Source organism: Ambystoma mexicanum, chromosome 3q, assembly GCF_040938575.1.
Source record: "Ambystoma mexicanum isolate Mex_15411 chromosome 3q, UKY_AmexF1_1, whole genome shotgun sequence".
Classification (NCBI taxonomy): Eukaryota; Metazoa; Chordata; class Amphibia; order Caudata; family Ambystomatidae; genus Ambystoma; species Ambystoma mexicanum.
This window is the reverse complement of record NC_090926.1, coordinates 1,055,677,420-1,055,698,153: the sequence shown is the minus strand read 5'-3', so window position 1 is coordinate 1,055,698,153 and position 20,734 is coordinate 1,055,677,420. Positions and strand designations below refer to the sequence as shown.

Genomic DNA, 20,734 nt, shown 5'->3' with positions numbered 1-20,734 from the left:
TTCATGGTGCCTCACAAGCAAGTACTGTAACGAGGACGGGAAGGACTTGGAGTAATGGAGATTATCAGTAAATAACCCCGGCATTACAGGATTGGCTAGAGTAGACACTTGTGCCTGGCACCAATATGGCCACTACAATGACACCGCACGCCCTGCACAGTGTAAACAAGCGTGTGACTTAAGTATGTGTCTCGTGACGTCCGGTGCACTGGTTGGTCACGGGTCTCGTGGTACTATTGGCAACATAACCAGTGATGTTGGGTCTCCCGTGACGTGGCGCTACTTGGTTGGCTAATGCTCCCTCCAGGTGAGCGGTTGACAGTTGAGGCGGTGGCCAGGCCTGCTATACTCGAAGTCGGATGGAGGACGGTGGCAGCCGGGCGGCCCATGGGGCTTACGGTGCACCCAACGCGGGCGGAAGCTTCGACCTCGTAAGGTTCCTTCGACAGCCCCAGACTGTGACCCGGATCGTCAGTGCGGTGAGGAGAGCACGCGATCGCCTGGGGGGGAGGCATAGCTCTCAACTCACAAGCTTTTGGCGGGTGTCACCCGCCTTGTAAACAGCTGACTCACCCGCCAAGCCTCCTGCACGCCCATTCGTTTCTGGGCCTCTCACCCGCCAAAAATAAAATCGGGCGTTTTCACCCGCCTTTGTGACACAAATGCTTGAGAGGTATGGGGGAGGGCACTGGAAAGTTAACAGAGGGCTAGATCTCCAGGGGAGGGGCGAGGGGTACACGAGCATGGGATGAAAACGTGCTGTTGCTAAGCCCATCCTCGCCGGATTCATGAAGCGGCTTGTCTTAAGGGAGGAACCTCAAATGGGTGCGCTATAACGCTGCGGGGTGAGTGCCCCAGGGCTCCCACCCGCACAGGCAGAGGAGCACAGTTTCCTGGATGGACCGCCCAATACAGCCCACCCCCGTGACCACAGCCATTAACCCGGCAATGAACCTACTGATGGGTGCTACCTTTCACCCGGAAGCTTAGGCGAGATATACGTGTGCCATGCACCGAGTGGCAGATGTTCATCCACACCATGTGTGCTGCAGATACACCCTCCGCCTAGTGTCTCCAAGGCATACGGGCAGTGGAGCAGTTTCCTTTCCTTGATGGCTCTTCCCCCCACATGATTGGAACTATACACTTCCGTATCCTCCAGCCCGTTTCATAATCAAGGCTGAAAACGCCCAATGGCGTACGGTGCGTTTGAGGGTGTCATTTTAAGTAAATCAGGCGGGTAGCATTCTGACATGTCACATCCTTGCACAGGGAATGTCGGCTCCCAAATGAGGTCGGAAAGGGTGCATGTCGAGGGCTAATTTGCGTCTCCCTTTTAGTGCTGGTAATGAAGTACTCGGTGCAATGGCCCTAGCACATCCGAGACCTTAGTTGGTGAAACGGTTTGCAATATTATTGATCCCCGTTATACTAGTGGGTGTGACTAACTTCAAGTAGTTTGTTTTTCAGGGTGTATAAACCGAATAACCACTATTGGCGTGATGGCCCCAAAGCAACAGAGAGCTGTACTTCAGTCGGGGTTACACGAAGGAACATGCATATGCCGTTACTCAAGCAAGGTTTTACAAACATATTCCAAGGTAGCCTACACCATGTGCTATTAGTACAACAAACAGACCCCCTCGCAGTAACACATTGGCAACCCAGATCCAGGGAAGAGGCATACCGGTCTTGTCTTAGTGCTCTACACGGGCTTTGACTTGCTGGTGCTACTTGGGCTTGGAAATGTAGCGCCCTGGCAGACCTGTGGTGGACTTGGTCATGCTTCACTAACATCAGTGCTTCAAATGGCTTAACTTTATTGTGCATAACCACGGGCCAGCATAGTAAATTTCTAGCCACAGACTGTATGCCTGCTCTACCTGGCGCCTCCCCAAGGGTAGTGTGTTCTGGGCCCTCATAAGCCTGGAAGTGTTTTTGGTGTGGGTGGAGTTATGCATGGTGTGACCAGTTACAGTAATGACAGTGTCTTAATGAAGAGGCCAACCAAAAGCTAAGGTGGAAAACTTTGGCCAGTTGCTTTCCACGCTGATAACTAGAGTGGAACCAAAAAACGCTCTACTGCCAATCAAGCAAATTGATGCCAAAGTTCTCGGTTTTACCCAGTTTTTGCATTGTCTTGGTTTGATTTAGTCCTTTTTACGTTGTCTATTGTGGTGTTGTGCAATCAGTATTCGTCTCCAGCTTCCCCCTGCTTCTTTCTCTGCATTTGTGCCCTGAACTAGACGTCACTGCTCTTGGAGAAATTAGCATTTGGGATGAGTGGGGACATTTTCTACAGCAGGCTTGCTGGCGCCTGTGATGATCACGCACACAACCATTGCAGTGATGCTGATGGGTGATCTTGCCATCTGGTTCAGATATTGGAAGGCCCCTGATGCACTTTGAAGTCAACTGGGAAGTGCTATGTTTACACACTCCTAGATGGAGCGTCCTGCCATTGCATTATCACGCTTTGCAAATAAATGAAGAATGCAAGCATGGTCTTCATTACAGCCCTAACACCAAGTTAGTTGAGTTTGTGCTGGAAGGACCTGCAGCCCTGTGTGCCTCCGCTTCTGTGCCCGTTTACACCAGAGCCCCCTTAACAAGGCCTTGTCAGCCTGTGGTCCTCTCTGGAGGAGGGTGCGGTTGTGTACAGTTCGACAGGTTTGTCCCTAGCAGGTCCCACAGTACGCGACCTCACCAACTGCACTTTTCTGGATAAGGGACTGTTTCCTCGTCCTTCCAAGGAGGGACCCGAAGACAAACTCGCCTGACTTGTCCCACCTGTTCCCAGACGACATTCCACCATGCTCCATGGCTAGAATTTGATGCGCAAGGTACACAGTCATCACTGAGGACCAGGTTGGGCCTGTGGGTAGTGTCTTGATATTCATTGTTAGCCACTTCGCTCTCTATTGTTCATACTTCCGCTCGTTTGCAGAGAGGCGATTTATGTATTGGGCCTTGGCGCCACAAAGTGTGCCCTTTTAAAGTTTATATTTTTCTCCCTTTTTTGTCAGTGCTGACTGTGACCATTTTCTAACTGTGGCAAAGGAAACAGGATTGGGCGCCTACCATGAAAGACTTAGTCTCGCTTTAACTTTGAGTACACCTTCACCTGAGCACAGCGTATCCAAGGCTGTGGTACGATATGACAGACTTATCAAATACGCAGTTGCGCTGGTCGATTGAGTTAGCGCTGAACATATGGAAGACTCCCTTATGTTCCCGAAGGTCAACGCTGTGAATATTGCGTCGGCTTGCTGTCACATGCTGGAGGCTGTCCGGCAGCTGGTCAGACTTTTGGGCTCTGCATGACAGTATATCACTTTGCCAAAGTATGCAGGATAGCTGCTCCAGCCATCAACATGCTGAGAACACCCATTCAAAGATGGCGCACGACAAAAATAGCAGCTGTCAAGGGTCAGGCGAAGCCTCCACAATGCCTTCCACGTGAGGATAAAGGAGTAGAGTTTTTTTTTTTTTTATTTATTTTTTTTATTGAAATTATATCCAGAACATGTAGCAATCTCACTTGACGCTGTCAACAACCCAGGTATAAAGTGAAAATTCAGTCTATGCCAATTCCTGTCATTGTTGACACTGGAGCATCACCGAATGACATGGCCTCCTCTCAGTTACGCTTTTACTCCAAGTCTTCCATCATAGCTCCGAAAGTAGATATTCACCTATGGGTTGTCCATTGCATTCATTACACATGTAAGCCATAATGGAGAACATGTCCAGGCGAAATTCAACATTATATCTGAAGCAATGTACGCATTGTTAAGCTGTGACACTGCCAGCACCCTCGATTTGGTTCACTTGGCATGTGGGGTGTATGAACATGTGAACTCGCTACCAGGACTTTTTTTAAGGGCGTTGGGTGCTTACATGATCATCAGGTGTGATTACATACTGATGAGACAATCCAGCCAGTGGATCCCCTTCCACTTTTGGCTGCGTATTTAGAACTGAAAAAGCTTGAAGATGAAGGGGTCACAGGCCTAAGGACGGTTGTCTCATAGTGGCTGCCAAACGTAAACAGCCAAAGACATGTTCGTGTACATGCGCCGGCATGAGTCTATAAAGCGAAAACATCGCCCAATAACTAAAATCAGTGACCTGCCTGGCCTTCTGGGTGTGCTACACGTAATGGATGTGTTGATCTAGGCCTATTCGGTTCAGGAATATCTAGGGCAATTTGTTGATGTCTTCAGGACAACAGCAAAACAAGATGTGATGGCTGTAAGGCTTAGAATTAATCTTAACCCTGGCATTGCACGGGGCAACCCTCAAAACCATTGTTCTTTCCCTGCCAAGCCATTACAAAAGGGGGGGAAAAACCATATGCAAATCAGGCTTGATTCCACCCCGATCCTTCCAGTCATCACCTCTTATGTTTTGCTATTGTCTTCATGGAACAGTAAGGGGCGTGGTGAACAGTATATGGGCCTTAATATCCGATGACATGATGACTTTACCCCTCAGCAGGTTTTGGAATTATGATTCGATGGGCAGAAGCTAAAACCAGCTCTTGGGTGTTAAGCATCACCCTGGAGGCAGGAGCAATTGGTGGGGAGCGAAGTACACAGCACACTAACTTCCACATGAGATGCACACTTCTGCCTATTATGTATCCTCCATTATATTTGTGTGCCCTAATTGCTCTTCATTTAAATTCCCAAGCTCTCAAAGGTAATATCGCATAGGCATGTTTGTAGGACACCAACCAGTTGGCCTGGGGAGACAATCCGAGCTCCTTGTAGCTTCTGGTTTTAAGCTAAGCGGACTCTCTTTAGAAGCTTCCAGTAATTTCAAATCCTGCCTCAAGCCTCCTGTGATTTTGATGGACTCTGGCCATACGGCACTAAAATTGATACTGGTACAAGACGATGAGGAGCTCAACAGTCCACCCATTCCATATGCTGCCATGGTACTGACCTTAAACGAGTCACAAGTCGATAAGGAGGTGTTGGTGGTACTATAGGTCTACAAACACTTGCTCAGTATGCTGTATGTGTATGGCCACCCAGTCATGGTAATCCCTGCTCCTAAATCTCTTCTAGCCGTTATGTCTGACGCCCTCCCTTGCTTGCCTGCTAGGATCAAACGGTGGCTTCTCAAGTCGCACGTCAACTTTGTCAGCCAACACAACAAAGCAGTGGCAGACAACCTGTCCCCACACGTGGCCACGCCCATGAGTGAGCGAAACATGAAGAAAACTAGACAATGGAGCGTGTTCACTTGCTTATGCAGGCTCCAGTTTTGATGTGTTTTACGCTAGAACGTTTCAGCTAGGCCACGGAGCAGGATGAGTGTCTGAAGCTGGTTATGCACCACTTGGATTGTAAAAACTGGAAATACTTTCTCTCACTGCAGGAGCACTGAATCAATCGAACAAAGGGAATGTTGGAAGGCCTGTGGTGAATCCTATCTGAGCTGTCCATGTTTTTGGGGGGTTGCTGCTCAGAGGTTTCATGATTGTTTTACCTGAAGACTTCATGTATCAGATGGTAAAACTGTCATATTTGGGTTTCCTCCGCATCATAAAAAAATTTGAAGGCCACCTATTGTGTAGCCAGAACCCTGGCTTGCCATTAATGTCAATTTTGGTACAGTTATGAATGACAAGCACTTTATAGTTTTAGTCAACAAGTATTCTCAGTACCTAGGAGTAGACTTCTTGCTATTCATTGTGGCAGTAATCTTTGCAGCTTATGGCCTCCCTGATTGTGTGCACTCTTACAATGGCCTTCCTGTTTTTTTTTAGTTTTTTTTTTAATGTTTTTTTATTTATTTTTATTTTTTTGCCCTCTGTTTCAAAGCAGCGATTTCCAAGAATGTCTGGGATTAAGGGCTCAGGCATACATGAATCACACCTGCTGGCTAAGCTCCAACGGTAATGCGGTTGTCAAGGACACTTTCCATGAGCGAGTGTCTGGTTGCAGAAAGCTCTATATACAGTTTTGATGGCGGGGTGCACAGTGCGTTTCCATGGCTGAAGCATTCTGGGGAAGAAAAGTAAGATCAACTTGCACCTCCATAATTGACTGTGCTATTGATCTCCCCCACCCCACATGAGAGGTGCAAAGAAACGACAGACTGTGTGCAAGGAGGTGCATGTGAGACTCGTAGCTAACATCTGACATCGTAAACAGACCTGTGACTTATACATTAAAACTATCCTTTGAACCACGCTGGACAGTGAAAAGTACCAAGGATTGATGGTCACAGCTAGTGATGATAGCCAACAGATTAACTCCAGTATGTTTCAGAAACTACACCAGGATAGTAGAGATCATGGCTGAGAAGTGGAGCAAAACATGGACCCTGAAGGTGACATTGAAGTTTTAGTGTAACAGGAAAACTCATTGGAAGAGACAGATACAGAGTGATGAGAGAATGTCGTCTCAGCTTGATTCTCGGGGAGCGGTGACAGCAGAGATCAGATATGCCTATAGAATATAGACCCACAAGAAGAGGTCCCAGTGAAGTTCCAGGACCATACTGTATATGACTAGAAATTTTGTTATGATGGCATCACACAGGTACCATGACGTGATAATGGAAGAATGCCGAGCAAGGCGTGGTAATCTGCTCTGGCATATGCCTCCCTGGCACGGAGCACCTGCTTGATGGGTCACCAGATAAGAAGCCCTACGGATAGTGGCCGGAGCACAACTCCTCACAAGAACAATGGACCTGCACAGGGAGCTGGGCATCGAGATGTTGGGCCAACCTCTAGCGAAGCTGAACATGAGGGTCTCGCCACAAGTACTGGATCCGAATGCATATCTACTCATCAAGAAACGTGTCATTGCTGCAAACGTCACTGCGGCCCATTATTTGTTGTCCCCATGAAACCAACTCTACTATGGCAAGGTGGCACAGATGAAGTAATAAACCAAAAAACGTGACTAGACATTCCTCCAGAGTAATCTGAATTCTGAGGCTCGAAACTCTCAGCCAGATAAACCAATCATTGCAGCCCTCAGTCGTGTTTCGGTGAGGCGCCTCCTCTGACACTCAATGGAGTGGAGAACTTTAATAATTTAAAATGTGCATCCGGGGAAGGGCGCTCAGCCAACATATAGGCGAGAACAGACATTATTAGCACTTGGTGGAAAGGCGCTTGCCAATTGCAAGGCGGGGAACACGGGTGTAATCCTACAGTAACGTTTGCGTTCTCCCCCTCACTCCTGTGCATCTATCCATGCTTTGCAATTATTATTATTTTTGTGAGATGTGTCCTCGGTGCCGCTTGTCATGCAACCACACCTGCTCCACCCCTTCACCTCTTGCTTCTCTTGGGAGTGGCTGGGTCCTTGACGACACTCACTACAACCGAATGGGGGCTTGGGGGTAAGGGAGGCAGGAGGGTGATGGCATAAGGACAGTGTAAGTAACAGAGAAGGAATAGGACATGCGTCTAATGTTTTTCCAACAGACCTTTAACATGGGCAATGTTTGTGTCCCTCCCCATAGCCAATGTCTGCATAATGTAAGGGCAAGCCGCCGCGATTTTGAATACAGTGGTGTCTTTGCTGGTAATAGTGTGCTGTTTATTGGCAATTCCAAATCATGCCAAGATTTTATTAACTTGGCCTCGCGCAAACAAGGATTATTGCTGTATTTTTTTAGCTGGACCTAGTTTTGAGAAGCAGGAGAGCGCTTTATTTATTTTTTTTAATTTGTATTTAATCAATAAAAGATTTTTACAAAAGTCTTTTGTCGTTTTGATAACAAGATCATATGAGAGTACTTGGGACACTGCTATCGGCTGAATTTTCTTTCCCAAGTCATTTGCGCAATCTTATCATGAGACTGATCAATATCCGTTTTACGGTAAACGTTCGAGGATAGACATTAGACGTTAGACGTTAGAGGTTGACTGGGTTGGCTCGTTTCAATGCAATATCCAAAAGTTTAGCTGCAGCCCTCGATCATCTGGCTGAGTCACCAGCAATTAGCCGACACCAACCCGTTTCTTCAGTTAATGCTGATGGGTGAGATAATAGCGGTGCCAAGTACGCCTCTATTTCTTTAGACATTTCAGGACAGGACGTCAGTAGGTGTCTCTCAGTTTCAAGCTGGTCCGGGTTTTCACATAGCCGACATGAAGCTATGGTAGATTGTGATCTGAGAGCCAAGATTTCTCTTGTATGTAAAGTATTTAACCAAGCTCTCATAAATGTTCTTCTAAATTCTTTCTCGGGGAATTTTTCACAATATCTCAATGGTGTTTTAGTTTATTGTGTCCTGGCGGGAGATCTTTGAGAAGTTTGTATGACATGATTTTTTCATTAGTCAAAATCCAATCTTGCTGCTCTATTTTATTTTTTCTTCACTCTGCCTGGGTTTAAGATTAGGAGTTATTCCGTACAGGCTATCTCTCCCAGTGTGTGTTTTTTTTTTTTTTTTTATAATGTCTTTACCCAGTCATTTAGAGGTTTACACTTCCCTCTTTGAATTTCTCCTGCTACAGCCTGGAAGATAGGGAGGAAGTCCGGCAAAGAGTTGCAGCGCACCTTGCCCGACTGTTGATGCAAGAGACATAAGGCCTAGGTCCCGTCGAATCGCCGCCATAGGTGCTGACTTCGGCAGACACAGCACCGCCTTCCACACACAGCCTTCCAGCTTTAGCCACAGATCTTGCGGAAGGGTGAGATTCGCACTCATTCCATATACCAGAGCTGGGACTATTTTGGACTTGTATAATTGAAACGCTGGCGTCCATGAAAACTTTCCAAATTTGTTATCCACAGCTTTCAATTGCGCTCTCAGATTTCTTATTTTATCCCACAGGGCCTTCGTGATGGTGTTTTCTTTCAGGGAATTATCAATCCACACCCCAAGATATTTATATTCTTTCACCACTTCCAGTTTGGTATTTTCCAGGAACCAAGTTGGCGAGATTTTGCGCTCGACTGTCGATTTTGTGAAGAGAAGGATTTTAGTTTTCTGTGTGTTAATTTCCAAGTTGTTGTTTTTTCATGTAAGTGGAGAGATTTGCTAGTTGACGTTGCAAACCTACTTTGGTCTGATCCATCGGGATCAGATCATCCGCATACCATAATCTAGACACCTTTGACAGACCCACACTTGGCGGGAATGAACAATTTTTTTTTTCCAGTATACTGGTAGTCACCGATAAAGCAATAAATAGTGCCGGGGCCAGGGGGCAACCTTGATTAACCCCACGTTCCGTATGGATTATGTTTGACAGGTGGCCTTGCTGACTCAGACAGACGCGCATCGTAGTTTTAGTGTGTAAGGCCATGATACGATCCAATATTGCAGTCGGGCATTTCCAGGTTCTTAATTTCGCCCAAAGTTTCTCGCGGTCCACCATGTCAAAGGCCTTCGAGAGGTCGACCAAAGCCAAATGGACTTTCGGGGCACCTGCTTTCACCCTTGCTTTTATGATATTAAGGATTAGGATGGTGATCGCAGCCCCTGTACCCTTGTGGAAACCAGTCTGGAAGATGTCTGTAGCAGGCAAACCTTTTGCCCACTTTTGGAAATGTGAGAGGAGCAAGGTCGCAAATATTTTTCCCAGGATGTCCAACAAGGCAATTGGTCTGTAATTGGAACCAATACCGCTTCTGTCCAAGATGGTCTATGTTGGTTAGTCCATCAGGGCCTGGCGCTCGTGAGGATTTCAGTTTTGCTATTGTTCGTAAGATATCTTCCACATCTGTCAGAGGAATCCATTGTTCACTGAGCGGTTGAATTTTCCTATCTACTGATGTTGTGGGTGGCTGAAAAAGGGTGCTGAAGTACAACACCCAGTTTTGTTCCGAGACCGCATTTGAGATGGGGGGGGGGAGCTCTTTGCCCATTGGTCGATCTTGTATTTTTTGAGACAAGGGACTTCTGCATGGATTCGGCGTCATTTTGATAAAGACATGCCGCGTGATGTTTAATCCAAGATTTATAGTGGATTGCTTCCTTTCGGTATGCGGACCATGCCTCAGCCTTTTGATGCCTGATTGCAAAAATGTTCAGGTTTCTTGTTTGACGTCTCTTGATTACCACCATCCGATCGTAAGTACGGTTGTGTGGAAGTTGTTTACGCTTTGATCCTGAAAAGCACACCCTATGTGGTAACAGTAGGGGGAATATAGTCTGGTCTTTTGACAACTGCAATAGATGTTCTGAACTCAGGATCCATGCTTAGCCTGTCCTTTATAGATTTAATGTTTTCTGCAGTGAGGCGAAGTCAAGTTTGTTGCTTGTTTGTCTCCAGTGTTGCTGCATATAAAAGCCTTTCCGGAAACTGTGCACACCAGGATAGTTGGAGCAAGTTGTGATCACTTTCTAGTGTTTTCAGGACCTTGAAGGACGAAATCAAAGGGATCAGACCTTCAGTTACAAAGATATAATCAAGGGTGGCAAAAGATTAATCTCTTTCCCACGTTGGGATTTGGGGTTCAGAGTCTTGTAGCGTCGCTGCATTGAAAAAGTTGAGTGATTTCATCAGCTTTGACCACGCCACCCCTCTTTCGTCAGCCAAGGGGCGGGTCAACAGTGCTCCTTCAGGTGTTATTTCTTTTTTGCACTTTGCGTTTAAATCTCTGCAGATTAAGATGTTGTCAGTATTGAGGTCTACGTTGATAGTATCAATGGCTTCGGCCACAGATTGACAAAATTCTTTTGATGATGTTCTCTCTGGATTCCAATAAAGATTTATTATCGCGAGGTCTGAGGTGATCCAAGAATCCTGTACTGGATCATGGCGCTGCCAAGACACCAGCGTGGCAAGCATGCCATAGGCTTCGATGTTTTTGGTATAAACCCTGATCCTATGCGAATGGCAGTTAGAAGGCCCGAGGACGGTCTACCCATTAGTGACCTGCATGCAGCAGAAAGTTCAATTTCGAAACCGTCTAATGTCGGTATATCAGTTAACCAAGTTTCCTGTAGACGCAGGATGTCGAAAGTCCCCAGATTAACGTCACTCGGGCGGGTCAGATGCTTATAGCCTCTTGTATTCCATGATGCCATTACCAGCTCCCTTATTTATTTATTTTTTTGCTGAATTAGAGGCCAATTCCACTCTTGACGTACAAAGCTTTAGGGGGCTACGTGTTAGCTGCTATTTCTTTTGACTTCGTCCAAACGTGTCCGCCAGCAGAGCGCTTTACAACAGTACAGATGCATAACGTAGCGCTTAGGAGAGGGTCGGACGTGTCTAGCAAGTCAGGTGGAGCAGGGGGCGACATGATGGCCTAGGACCTAGGTGTTGAAGAGGCGCGACTCCTTAAAGAGGTGGGTCTTGGGTGTTTTTCTGAATTGTTTGAGTGTGGGGGCAGGTTTGATGCTGAAGGTGAGGAGAAGCTGGTTCCGTAGTTTTGGTGCGTAGGCAGAGAAGGCTAGCTTTCTGGTGCTTTAATTTTGGAGAACAAAAAGTGTTTTTTTCCCCCCCAAATATGTGTGTATAATTAAACATACATTAAAAATGTATCTCGTGCAGTGCTTTGACACCATGAAGGTGATTGGGCACTTGACAAAAGCGCATGTAAGTATTGCCACACTTGCGAAGCTGTTTCTAGTCTCTCCCCAGGGTGGTGCCATTTTCAGTGGAGCTGGAAGTGTGTAACATCTCTTGGTTCGGCCTGGTTGTGATCAATTTATTATGTCCATTTGGTATCACTTGGGGCGGCTGTAGTTGCCAAACCGTGTGCGCTTCTATGTTGCTTGGAGTGGGTGTTTGGTTCCTCGGCCTTTGGTATTTGCATTGTTCAGGTGTTTGGTGTGGGCGGCTGGCGGATATCATTTGCCTTTTTTGCTGTGGTTGAAATGTCCCTGCGCTGTTGTTCGTGACTCGTGCGAAGACTGTGAGGTGTGTGCTTCCTGTCTGCACACCAGCGTGGCTTTATCCTGCGGTGATCGAGTCGACACAATCGTGGTTATAACGCTGTGCGCTGCAGCCCTCTTGCAGTCATGCCCGCTAAGGGATTCATAGCCCTGAACATGTGCGCTTCCTCCCAACAGCACATTGCGTAAAAGCAGCTCATCCCTGCATGTATCACATGCTAGGTTTCATAAATTCCGCGGCCTGTCTTATTACAGTAATCTGATCTGTGTGAGCAGGGATGGCGTCTGGGCCTTTCAACTTTTTTCAAATTAAAGGTCTCTGGAGCCTCAAAGGGACCTCCTACGACTGCTTCCATGTTCCCAATCGGCATTCGTATAACACGGCAATATATTAATTTGCCGGGAAGTTTCATGTAATCACGAGCCGTTTGCAGTGCTGGCTTAGCAAGATTCATTTGGGGGGAGCCCTTCAGACCCTCACTTGGAAGTGGCGCCCGGAAAGGCTCCAGCAAATGAAGCTTTTGACGCGGGCACGGCAAATCACACATTTAAAACAAAGAAGTACACCCGCGGGTTATCCCGCGATATCACTAGACGGCCAGTCAGCCGGGAGCTGAAACACCAAATGCCCACTGAAAAGCTATGAATCCTTCTATGACAGCAAGGGGCTAATGAAGAGGAACCAGTGTTACAAGGAAACCAGGTAATAATCAGTGAGCATTTAGTGTTTCAGCTCCCTGCTGACTGGCAGTCTCGTGATAATCCGCGGCTATTAACCACCGGGTGTATTTCGTTATCTCTTTTATAATATATCATATGATATTGCATTTATAACGCGCCTATACACAAGTGTTTCATGGGTGCCTCAGACTGTTTTCAGTTTATGGGCAACTATTATGTTGAAATGCCCCCCACCTATTCAGCCTGGAGTGTTTGGGAGTAAACTGTGCATGTAATATGCCACTCTCCTGGACAGAATGTACTCCACGCTGCAGACACGACGTGATTGCACAGGCTCTGGCATCAAACCTCAGATTCCAAGGGTGTTCATGCTTGTGCTTGGGCTGATTCGCTGTCATTCATTCTGCGTTTTCGCTCACATTACAATCAAAAGGGAATTTAGAACACTTGAAAAAACAAAAAACCGGACTCTGATTGCACGTTCCTAGAAACCACGCGCACCTAAAAGCCGCATTCGACATTTTTCACCCATGCAACTCTCTCACAGCGATGGCACATTCGCTAACAATAAATTTAAAAAAAGTAGTTTTTCAAGTCTACAGCACTAGAGAGTTCCTTTTTATACAGATACTTATATTGGAGACAACACAGACCTTAATAAACCCACACATGCCACTAGGGGACCTTTCCAAATGACAACCCTCCATTGTCTGACCATCGAGGATTTAACACCATGAAGCATTCAAGCCCGCTTCCTTTGAGGACAATATTGTCGTATCCTTCATCTAAAACGTATATCCAAGTGGCACTCCAATCTATCTTGCATGTCGTGAACTAAAACTTGATCGAGTAAAACCTCATACTATTTTCCTATTAATTAAACGGACCTTCTTTTCAGGGAAAAAAATGCCATACCTTCTTCAATACCAATGTGCTTTGTGCCCTCGATGCAGCATCTAAATGATAGCCATCCAGGCTGCACCCTTCCTCCTGGATATGTCTGCTATTTTTGACCACCATATCCTTCAATCCATACACATGGGGGCATATCGCATCCTTCCTTTCATACTTGCAGAGCATTTGCAAGGAATTCTGAAAGACTGCCCCACTGCCAGTGTCATGCCCCAGAACTCCATCTCCTCATGGGTGATCATCACTCTGGGTAAGTAATCCCTGGGGTTGCTTATCCAGTTGTCAGTTATATGTATAGTTCTATGCCTCCACCCAATATGCCAGTGCCATCCATTACCTCCACGTCCACTCTTCCTCGTCTCAGTACTTACCTCATGAGGCACCCGCCTCCGACACAGGACCTTCTATTTCTTCTTATTTCTATAACTCCTCCCCCACACCCACGTCACTTAGTTTAATCTTTCCTGCCTACCGGCAGGTTGGGCTTCTTTTTTCTTCCCGGCGCTGGGGAGCTCCGAATGCTGGCCCCCTGGTGGGGCTGTGTGGCGGGGCCTTCAGCTCCTTCAGGTGTGGCAAGACTCCTGGGTTCCCTGCGGGGCTTGGGGCCCTGTTGAGTCAGGCTGCCTTGCCTGGTTTCTGCTGGGCTTTGGCCAGCGCAGGGCATCGTGGCCCGGGTTCTGGGAGAACAGACCCGGGTTAAGGTAAGGAGAAGGTGGGGTGGGGGGGCATGTTTTTCCTGTTGCATGGCCGTGCTGCATGGGCGGCTGTGCAGGGATTGGCGGCTCCTTTTTCTTGTTTGAGCCACGTGCTCCGGAGGAGGGTGGGCTCCTCCTCTGGTGCTGCAGGCATGTTGCCATAGGAATTAATTGATGTTGTTCCTATTGGTGGTTGTTCTTTCTGGCCTCTATTTGAATGTGGGAGAGGCACGTTAGCATTTTTTTGTATGTGGAGCCTTGATTCGGTGTACAGGGGTCTTTGGTGAAGCAGGCTTCCTTGGTCACTGTTTTTGAGCTTACTCAACATGGGAAAACCTTCTGCAAAGAGCAGGCATCTGGTCCTGTCTTCTTCTTCTTTGTCTTCCTCTTCTCCTGATTTACACAGAAAGAGAAAGAAGAAGGATAAGCGTTTTTCCCTGACCAGAAAGGAGTTGAAGAAGCTGCTTAAACATCGTAGAGGGAGTCGCACACGTGCTCATGGACACAAGCGCAGGCGTCTGTCTTCCTCATCTTCTTCTGGCGCTGAGTCATCGGCCTCTTCTTGTTCCTCTTCGGCTGATGCTGAAGGGAAGTATCTGGACAGAGAGGGAGTGGAGGAGGTGCTGGCTCAAGTTGGGGATTGCATGGGATTTTCAGAGCCCCTGGTGCCGGTGGAGGGGGCCGACCCTTCTATTCGCCAGTATAGGCATACACCTAGGAAGGGGTTGCCATTGGTTTCCGATATCCGGGAAACAATCCTCCGGGAAATGGCAGCCGTCAATGAAGGCTCTGATTGTGCCCCTTTGCTTACAGACATGCAGAGACAGGTTGAGTTTTTGGCCGATCTGGCTTTTGATGGGGTGCGTGGTTCAGCCATGGTCATGGGTGCTGGTATATCTGCCCGGAGGCATTTGCACCTAAGGGACTGGAAGACTGATGGGTCTCAGAAGGCGGCTGCCCTGAAACTTCCTTTCACTGGGTCCAGGCTTTTTGGTGATTGCCTTGAAGATAAGGTGCACAAAGTTTTTAGGGCAGACAAACATGCTGACAAACTTCGACGCAAGCCTCCTTCAACGGCCAAGAAATCTTCCTCTGGGGCTGGTCCAGTGACCAGCAGGTCTTTTCCTGGCTCCTCATCACATTCTTTTCGGAGAGCTAGGGGGGGTCGGGGTCCTCCACGCTCTTCACGTCCTGGGCCGGCACCTAAGTCCTGACGGTTTGGAAATGCCGGTGGGCGGGCGGCTCCGGCAATTTTTCCAGTATGGGAAAGGTGGTGTTCCGACTCATGGGTTCTGGACACAGTACAATGGGGGTATCGAGTGCATTTCCTGTCTCCTCCTGTCCAGCATTGCATGGTTCGGACTGTGGTTCCAGGTCTCGGCTCAAGAGGTTGGCCATGGACGCCGCGCTTTCCGAATTAGTGTTGAAGGTGGCCATCATGCCCATTCCTCTCCCTGTGCAGGGTCAGGGGTTCTACTCACGGGTGTTCCTGGTCCCCAAACCTTCGGGGAAGTACCGTCTAATTCTGGACCTCAAAGCCCTGAACTGCTTCGTCCAAAAGGAACACTTCAAGATGGAGACTTTACAGAACATTCTTTGGATGTTATTAAAGGGGGATTGGATGACATCTCTGGATCTCCAGGACGCTTATTACCATGTGGCTCTCCGTCCCTGGCACATGCAGTTCTTCCGCTTTGCAGTGGGATCCCGACATTTTCAGTTCAGGGTGCTCCCGTTCGGACTGCGATCTGCCCCCAGAGTTTTCACCAAGCTGGTGGCTCCCCTGGTGGCGCACTTACATCTGCGGGGCATTCAGATATTTCCCTACTTGGATGATTGGTTGATCAAAGCGTCCTGCCGGCAGACTGTCATTTCTCATCTCCGATTGGTCTGCCAGGCATTTCAGGACTGGGGTTTCCTGGTGAACTGGCAGAAGTCCCAACTGGAGGCTTCTCAGGATCTAGTTTTCATTGGTACACAGGTTTGCACCAGGATGGGGAAGGTGTTCCTGTCCCTGGAGAAGGTCCGTCGCTTGCTGACTGTTCTGGGCAGGGTTCTCGGGAGGCAGTATGTCCCGGCCCACCTATTGCTGAAATTGCAGGGGCACATGGCTTCTTGCGTGTTTCTAGTTCCCTGGGCCCGTCTTCATCTACGCCCCCTGGTGTCCTACCTTCTCTCCCACTGGCTCCCTTCATCTCAAGCTTTCGAGGCTTTGATTCCGGTATCTCTGGCGCTACGGGTCTCCCTGCAGTGGTGGTTGAGGGTTCCGAAACTACGGGCTGGGGTGTCCCTGATCATTCCTCCTGTGACCACACTTACTACCGACGCCAGTGGAAGGGGCTGGGGAGCTACGTTGGGAGTCCTCTCTGCTCAGGGGTTGTGGTATCCGGAAGAGAGCCATCGGACATCCAATTGGCGAGAGTTGTGTGCCATTCTCTGGGCTCTGGTGTACTTCAGGAGGTTGCTGATGGGCCGGGCAGTTTTGGTCCGGACGGACAATAAGACAGCTTTGGCTTACGTCAACCGCCAAGGGGGTTCCGGCCGCTCCTTGAATGCCCTGGCAGCTCAGATAGGTGCTTGGGGGGGAATCACATCTGGTGTCCCTGGTGGCTTCACATATCAGGGGGGTGGACAATGTTCGGGCGGATCTACTCAGCCGCCGGTTTCCCTCCTCGGTGGAACTGGTCCTCTCGACCCAGGTTTTTGCAGAGATCTGTGTCAGGTTCGGGACCCCTATTCTGGACCTGTTTGCGTCTCCAGCCTCAGCAAAAGTTCCCCTCTTCTGCTCTCGTTTTCAGACAGAGGGTGCGTGGGGGGTGGACGCCCTCTCTGTGCAGTGGCCTCAGGGTCTCCTTTATGCTTTTCCACCTATTCCTCTTCTGCCTCTGTTGGTTCAGCGCATCAGAATATCCAGGGTGACTGTATTGTTGTTCGCTCCGTACTGGCCCCGCCGGAGTTGGTTCCCCTCTCTGTTGGAGCTTCGGTGCCAGGAGCCTTGGCTGGTTCCGAGTGGCCTTGTCCCCTTCTGGGGGAGCTACGGTTGGGGGTCCGCCAGATACAATGGGCAGTGTGGATATTGCACGGGCTAGGCTGATATCTCAGGGGTTTTCTGGTCCTGTAGTGGATTCCATAATGAATGCTCTTAGACCCTCCACTCTGAAGGCTTACGGCAGACATTGGAGCCATTTCCGGGACTGGTGTGGGCGGTCTGGGATTCCCCCCCTGCGTTCTGGCCTCCCCGCTATCCTTCAATTCCTCCGGGATGGGTTTGACAAGGGCCTAGCGGTTTCCACGCTTCGCTCTCAGTGGGCCTCCATAAAATTCCTTTTGGGGGACTTTGATGGGCACTTGGATGGGGAGGTGTTGGTGGGGAACTTGCTCAGGGGTTTTTCTTCTTCCCATCCTTGTACTTATAAGGGGCTTCCTCCTTGGGATCTCCCTCTTGTCTTAAAGTTTCTTCAAGGGCCTCCCTTTGAGCCCATTTCCGAAATTGATATGAAACATCTGACGCTGAAGACTGCTTTTCTGATTGCCATAACTTCTGCCCGTAGGCTTGGGGAGATTGGGGCTCTGTTATGTCACCCCCCCTTTCCTGAGGGTTCTGCCGGACTCGGTGGTGCTGAGGTTTGATCCGAAGTTTCTCCCTAAAGTTGTCTCGTTTTCACACCTCTCAGGATCTGGTTCTCCCTGCCTTTTTTCAAAATCTGCAAACGCCAGAGGAAGTGGCTTGGTATAACATTGATGTGCGGCGGGTGGTGTTGGAGTACTTGGCTAGAACTGCCCCTTTCCGCCGCTCTGACAGTCTTCTGATTACTTTTGGCCCGGCTGGGGATGGGCATAAGGCATCTGTAGTGTCCATTAGCCGATGGATCCGTCTTGTGGTCTCCATGGCCTATGTGACTTCGGGCCTCCTGTGCCTGTGCACGTTCAGGGGCGGTCCACCAGAGGTTTGGCGGCCTCATGGGCCGATGCTAGGGGGGTTTCTCTACAGGAGATATGTAGAGCTGCCACTTGGGCTGATCAGAGCACCTTCATCAACCACTATAGGTTGAATGTCTCCCACTCGGGGGTTGGTTCCTTCGGGGTTGGAGTTTTGTCTGTGGGGATGTAAAATTGGAGTTATTAAAGGTGTGTGCTTCTTCACTGTTTTGACTGTGTCTCATTGGGACCTTTTTCCCCGTTGGTTGCTTTGGTATACCTCATGAGGTAAGTACTGGGACGAGGAAGAGTGGACGTGGAGGTAATGTTCTGATTACTTACCGGTAATCTTCATTACCCCTAGTCCTACTCTTCCTCGTCACAGTACTGACGACCCTCCTCAACCTCCCTGCGGGGAAGGTCCCATGCTACGGCTTGGTAATATGAAACTAAGTGACGTGGGTGTGGGGGAGGAGTTATAGAAGAAGGTCCTGTGTCGGAGGCGGGTGCCGCATGAGGTAAGTACTGTGACGAGGAAGAGTAGGACTAGGAGTAACGAAGATTACCGGTAAGTAATCAGAACATCTACGACTATCAATGGAAATCTGATTCAATCAAGAGCGTCTATAGTGTCTATCAGAGACTTTAGCAGTGTCTCTCAGGTGCTGGTATTTCGTGGGTCCCTTTTGAAGTGGTTCTCATCTTTCCTAGCTGATCACACCCAGGTGGTCTCTCTTCCCCCTCTTATGCTCCCTCCACCCCCAATGGTGTTCGATTGTAGAGTGCCGCAGGGCTCTGCGCTCTCCCCACTGCTTTTTAACTTGTACATGGAAGCTAATTTTTAACTTTGGCGTACACTTTTTTATATATGCAGGTGAAACCCAGATTTTTTTTTTCCATCTTAATGCTCCCCTGGAAAGTCCCCGTGAACCTTTGAAAATATGTCTCTCAGTGGTGGGTCTGTGGATGTCAGAAAACTGTCTGAAGCTAAACTGGGATAAGACCAAGATATTAGTGGTTGGCCAGCTTGTTTGGGACCTTGCCCGAAACCATCCACTGTGGTTAAGAGCCTTGGTATTGAGGTCATGGCCTCTGGCTCAAGAGTAGCACAAATCCTGGTGGTTTGCCAAAGCGGATTGGCTAAACTGAAAACATTGAAGAAGGTGCTTGCTTTTCTTCTCAAGGCCGCCAGGGTCAAAATTGTGACCGCCTCTATCATGGGTGCAATTGATTATTGCAACAGCATTTATTTTGGCCAGCCAGAGGCGTTACTCCAACGCCTACAGATCCTTCAGAATACAGCAGTCAGGCTGGCTCTTAGCGCCCCCAGACTGTCTCACTCCCACGACCTTCTTCAACGCCTTCACTGGTTGCCCATCAGATCCTGGGTGAACTTTAAGGTCTTATACACGGTTCACTGTGCTATTCATTCCGTCAGAGCTAAATTTATCCAAGCAAAGCTCTCTGTATCAACCAAAGAGACTTCTCTGCTCGTCCCAACTAGTTTCTGCTGGCTGTCCTCCTGCTTCCAACGTGCCCGGGCAGAGGCAGAGCCTTTTCGTTTTTGGCCCCGTCTCTTTGGAATGCCCTCCTCTTCTATATGAGGAGCAACCAAGTTTAACCAGCTAAAACACTGTTTCAATGTAGGTAACCCCCTCTCCTCTCTGGTTTCCCTCCTCCGCACTTGATGCCTTCAGGTCTTTGCTGCGCTTTACAAATTGCTATACATACATACATACATATAATATGTCAGGCTAAACCACCAAAATGGAAGGAAGTCCAGCTCCTCCACAGATCCGTCCGTCCTCAGCCCTCAGATTCAAACACTGTGTACAGCCGTGACGCGGAAGCGTTCCTCGCTGCTCTATCACCTTGCAATATGTCTTTAGGTTTCTTTTTTGAATCTCCACTTGTGTTCGAGATGCGTTGGCAAAAATAAGGCTCGAATGCCGCACACCAGATGCGTCTCCTAAGAAAGATTAAACCCCACCTCCCTCTCATCTCGCATACAACAGTTCAAACCGTGCACACACAACCTTAGTTAACACATTCGCCTAGACACTCCTTAGGTGCCCATTATTTTAATGGTGTTCGTTTATGAATACCACTGACCATAACTGTACAAACAAACCTTTTAGAAGCAAACGGCAACCCTTTTGGCTCTGCAGACCACCTCCTCAATCCTAGGAGATTGGCTCGTCAGCCTGTGTGGTCGATGATCATTGCACCAGGATAGAAGTGCAACATCCATGCTCTCCCTCCTGGCCCACCAGTCTCACCGGACCTGCTGCCTTTCACATCTAATGTGGTATAGTGAAAAGATGTAGCATGGCTTCATAGCACTTTTTCATACCCGCTCGCCGTGCCAGGCCCACCATGAGTCTGGCTCATCCTCTTCTTTTTTTTTTTTTTTTTTTTTTTTTACATTCTAATCTAAGCATCTACCATTTTTTATTAAAGTAAAGAAATGTCTCCTAGTTTTAGTATCTTCATGCCAAGAATACCTTCCCCCAGAGTGGCGGGGCGAGGTAGAGGGAGGGGTTAACATCTGTGTTATGTTTCCATAGGTTTCTTTATCTGTATGACTGCTGGACATTTCAGCAGCTTTACTAACGTCCAGAGGACATCCCTGGACTGTCTTGGTAGAGCTCTGTACCAATTAGCCTCTTTCCTAGGAAACCTGTCCAGCTGTTTTTTAT

At 48.3% G+C, this 20,734-nt stretch overlaps 1 protein-coding gene across 1 annotated transcript in view; it reads left to right on the top strand.

Moving 5' to 3' along the window:
• Window positions 1–255: 255 nt before the first annotated feature.
• The window catches only part of SYNGR2 (synaptogyrin 2), a 138,780-nt gene continuing 118,301 nt past the window's right edge, over window positions 256–20,734 (top strand). The window contains exon 1 of the mRNA XM_069655251.1: window positions 256–479. Coding sequence (XP_069511352.1) covers window positions 360–479 — 120 coding nt within the window. The 5' untranslated portion in view covers window positions 256–359. The remainder of the gene's footprint in view (window positions 480–20,734) is intronic.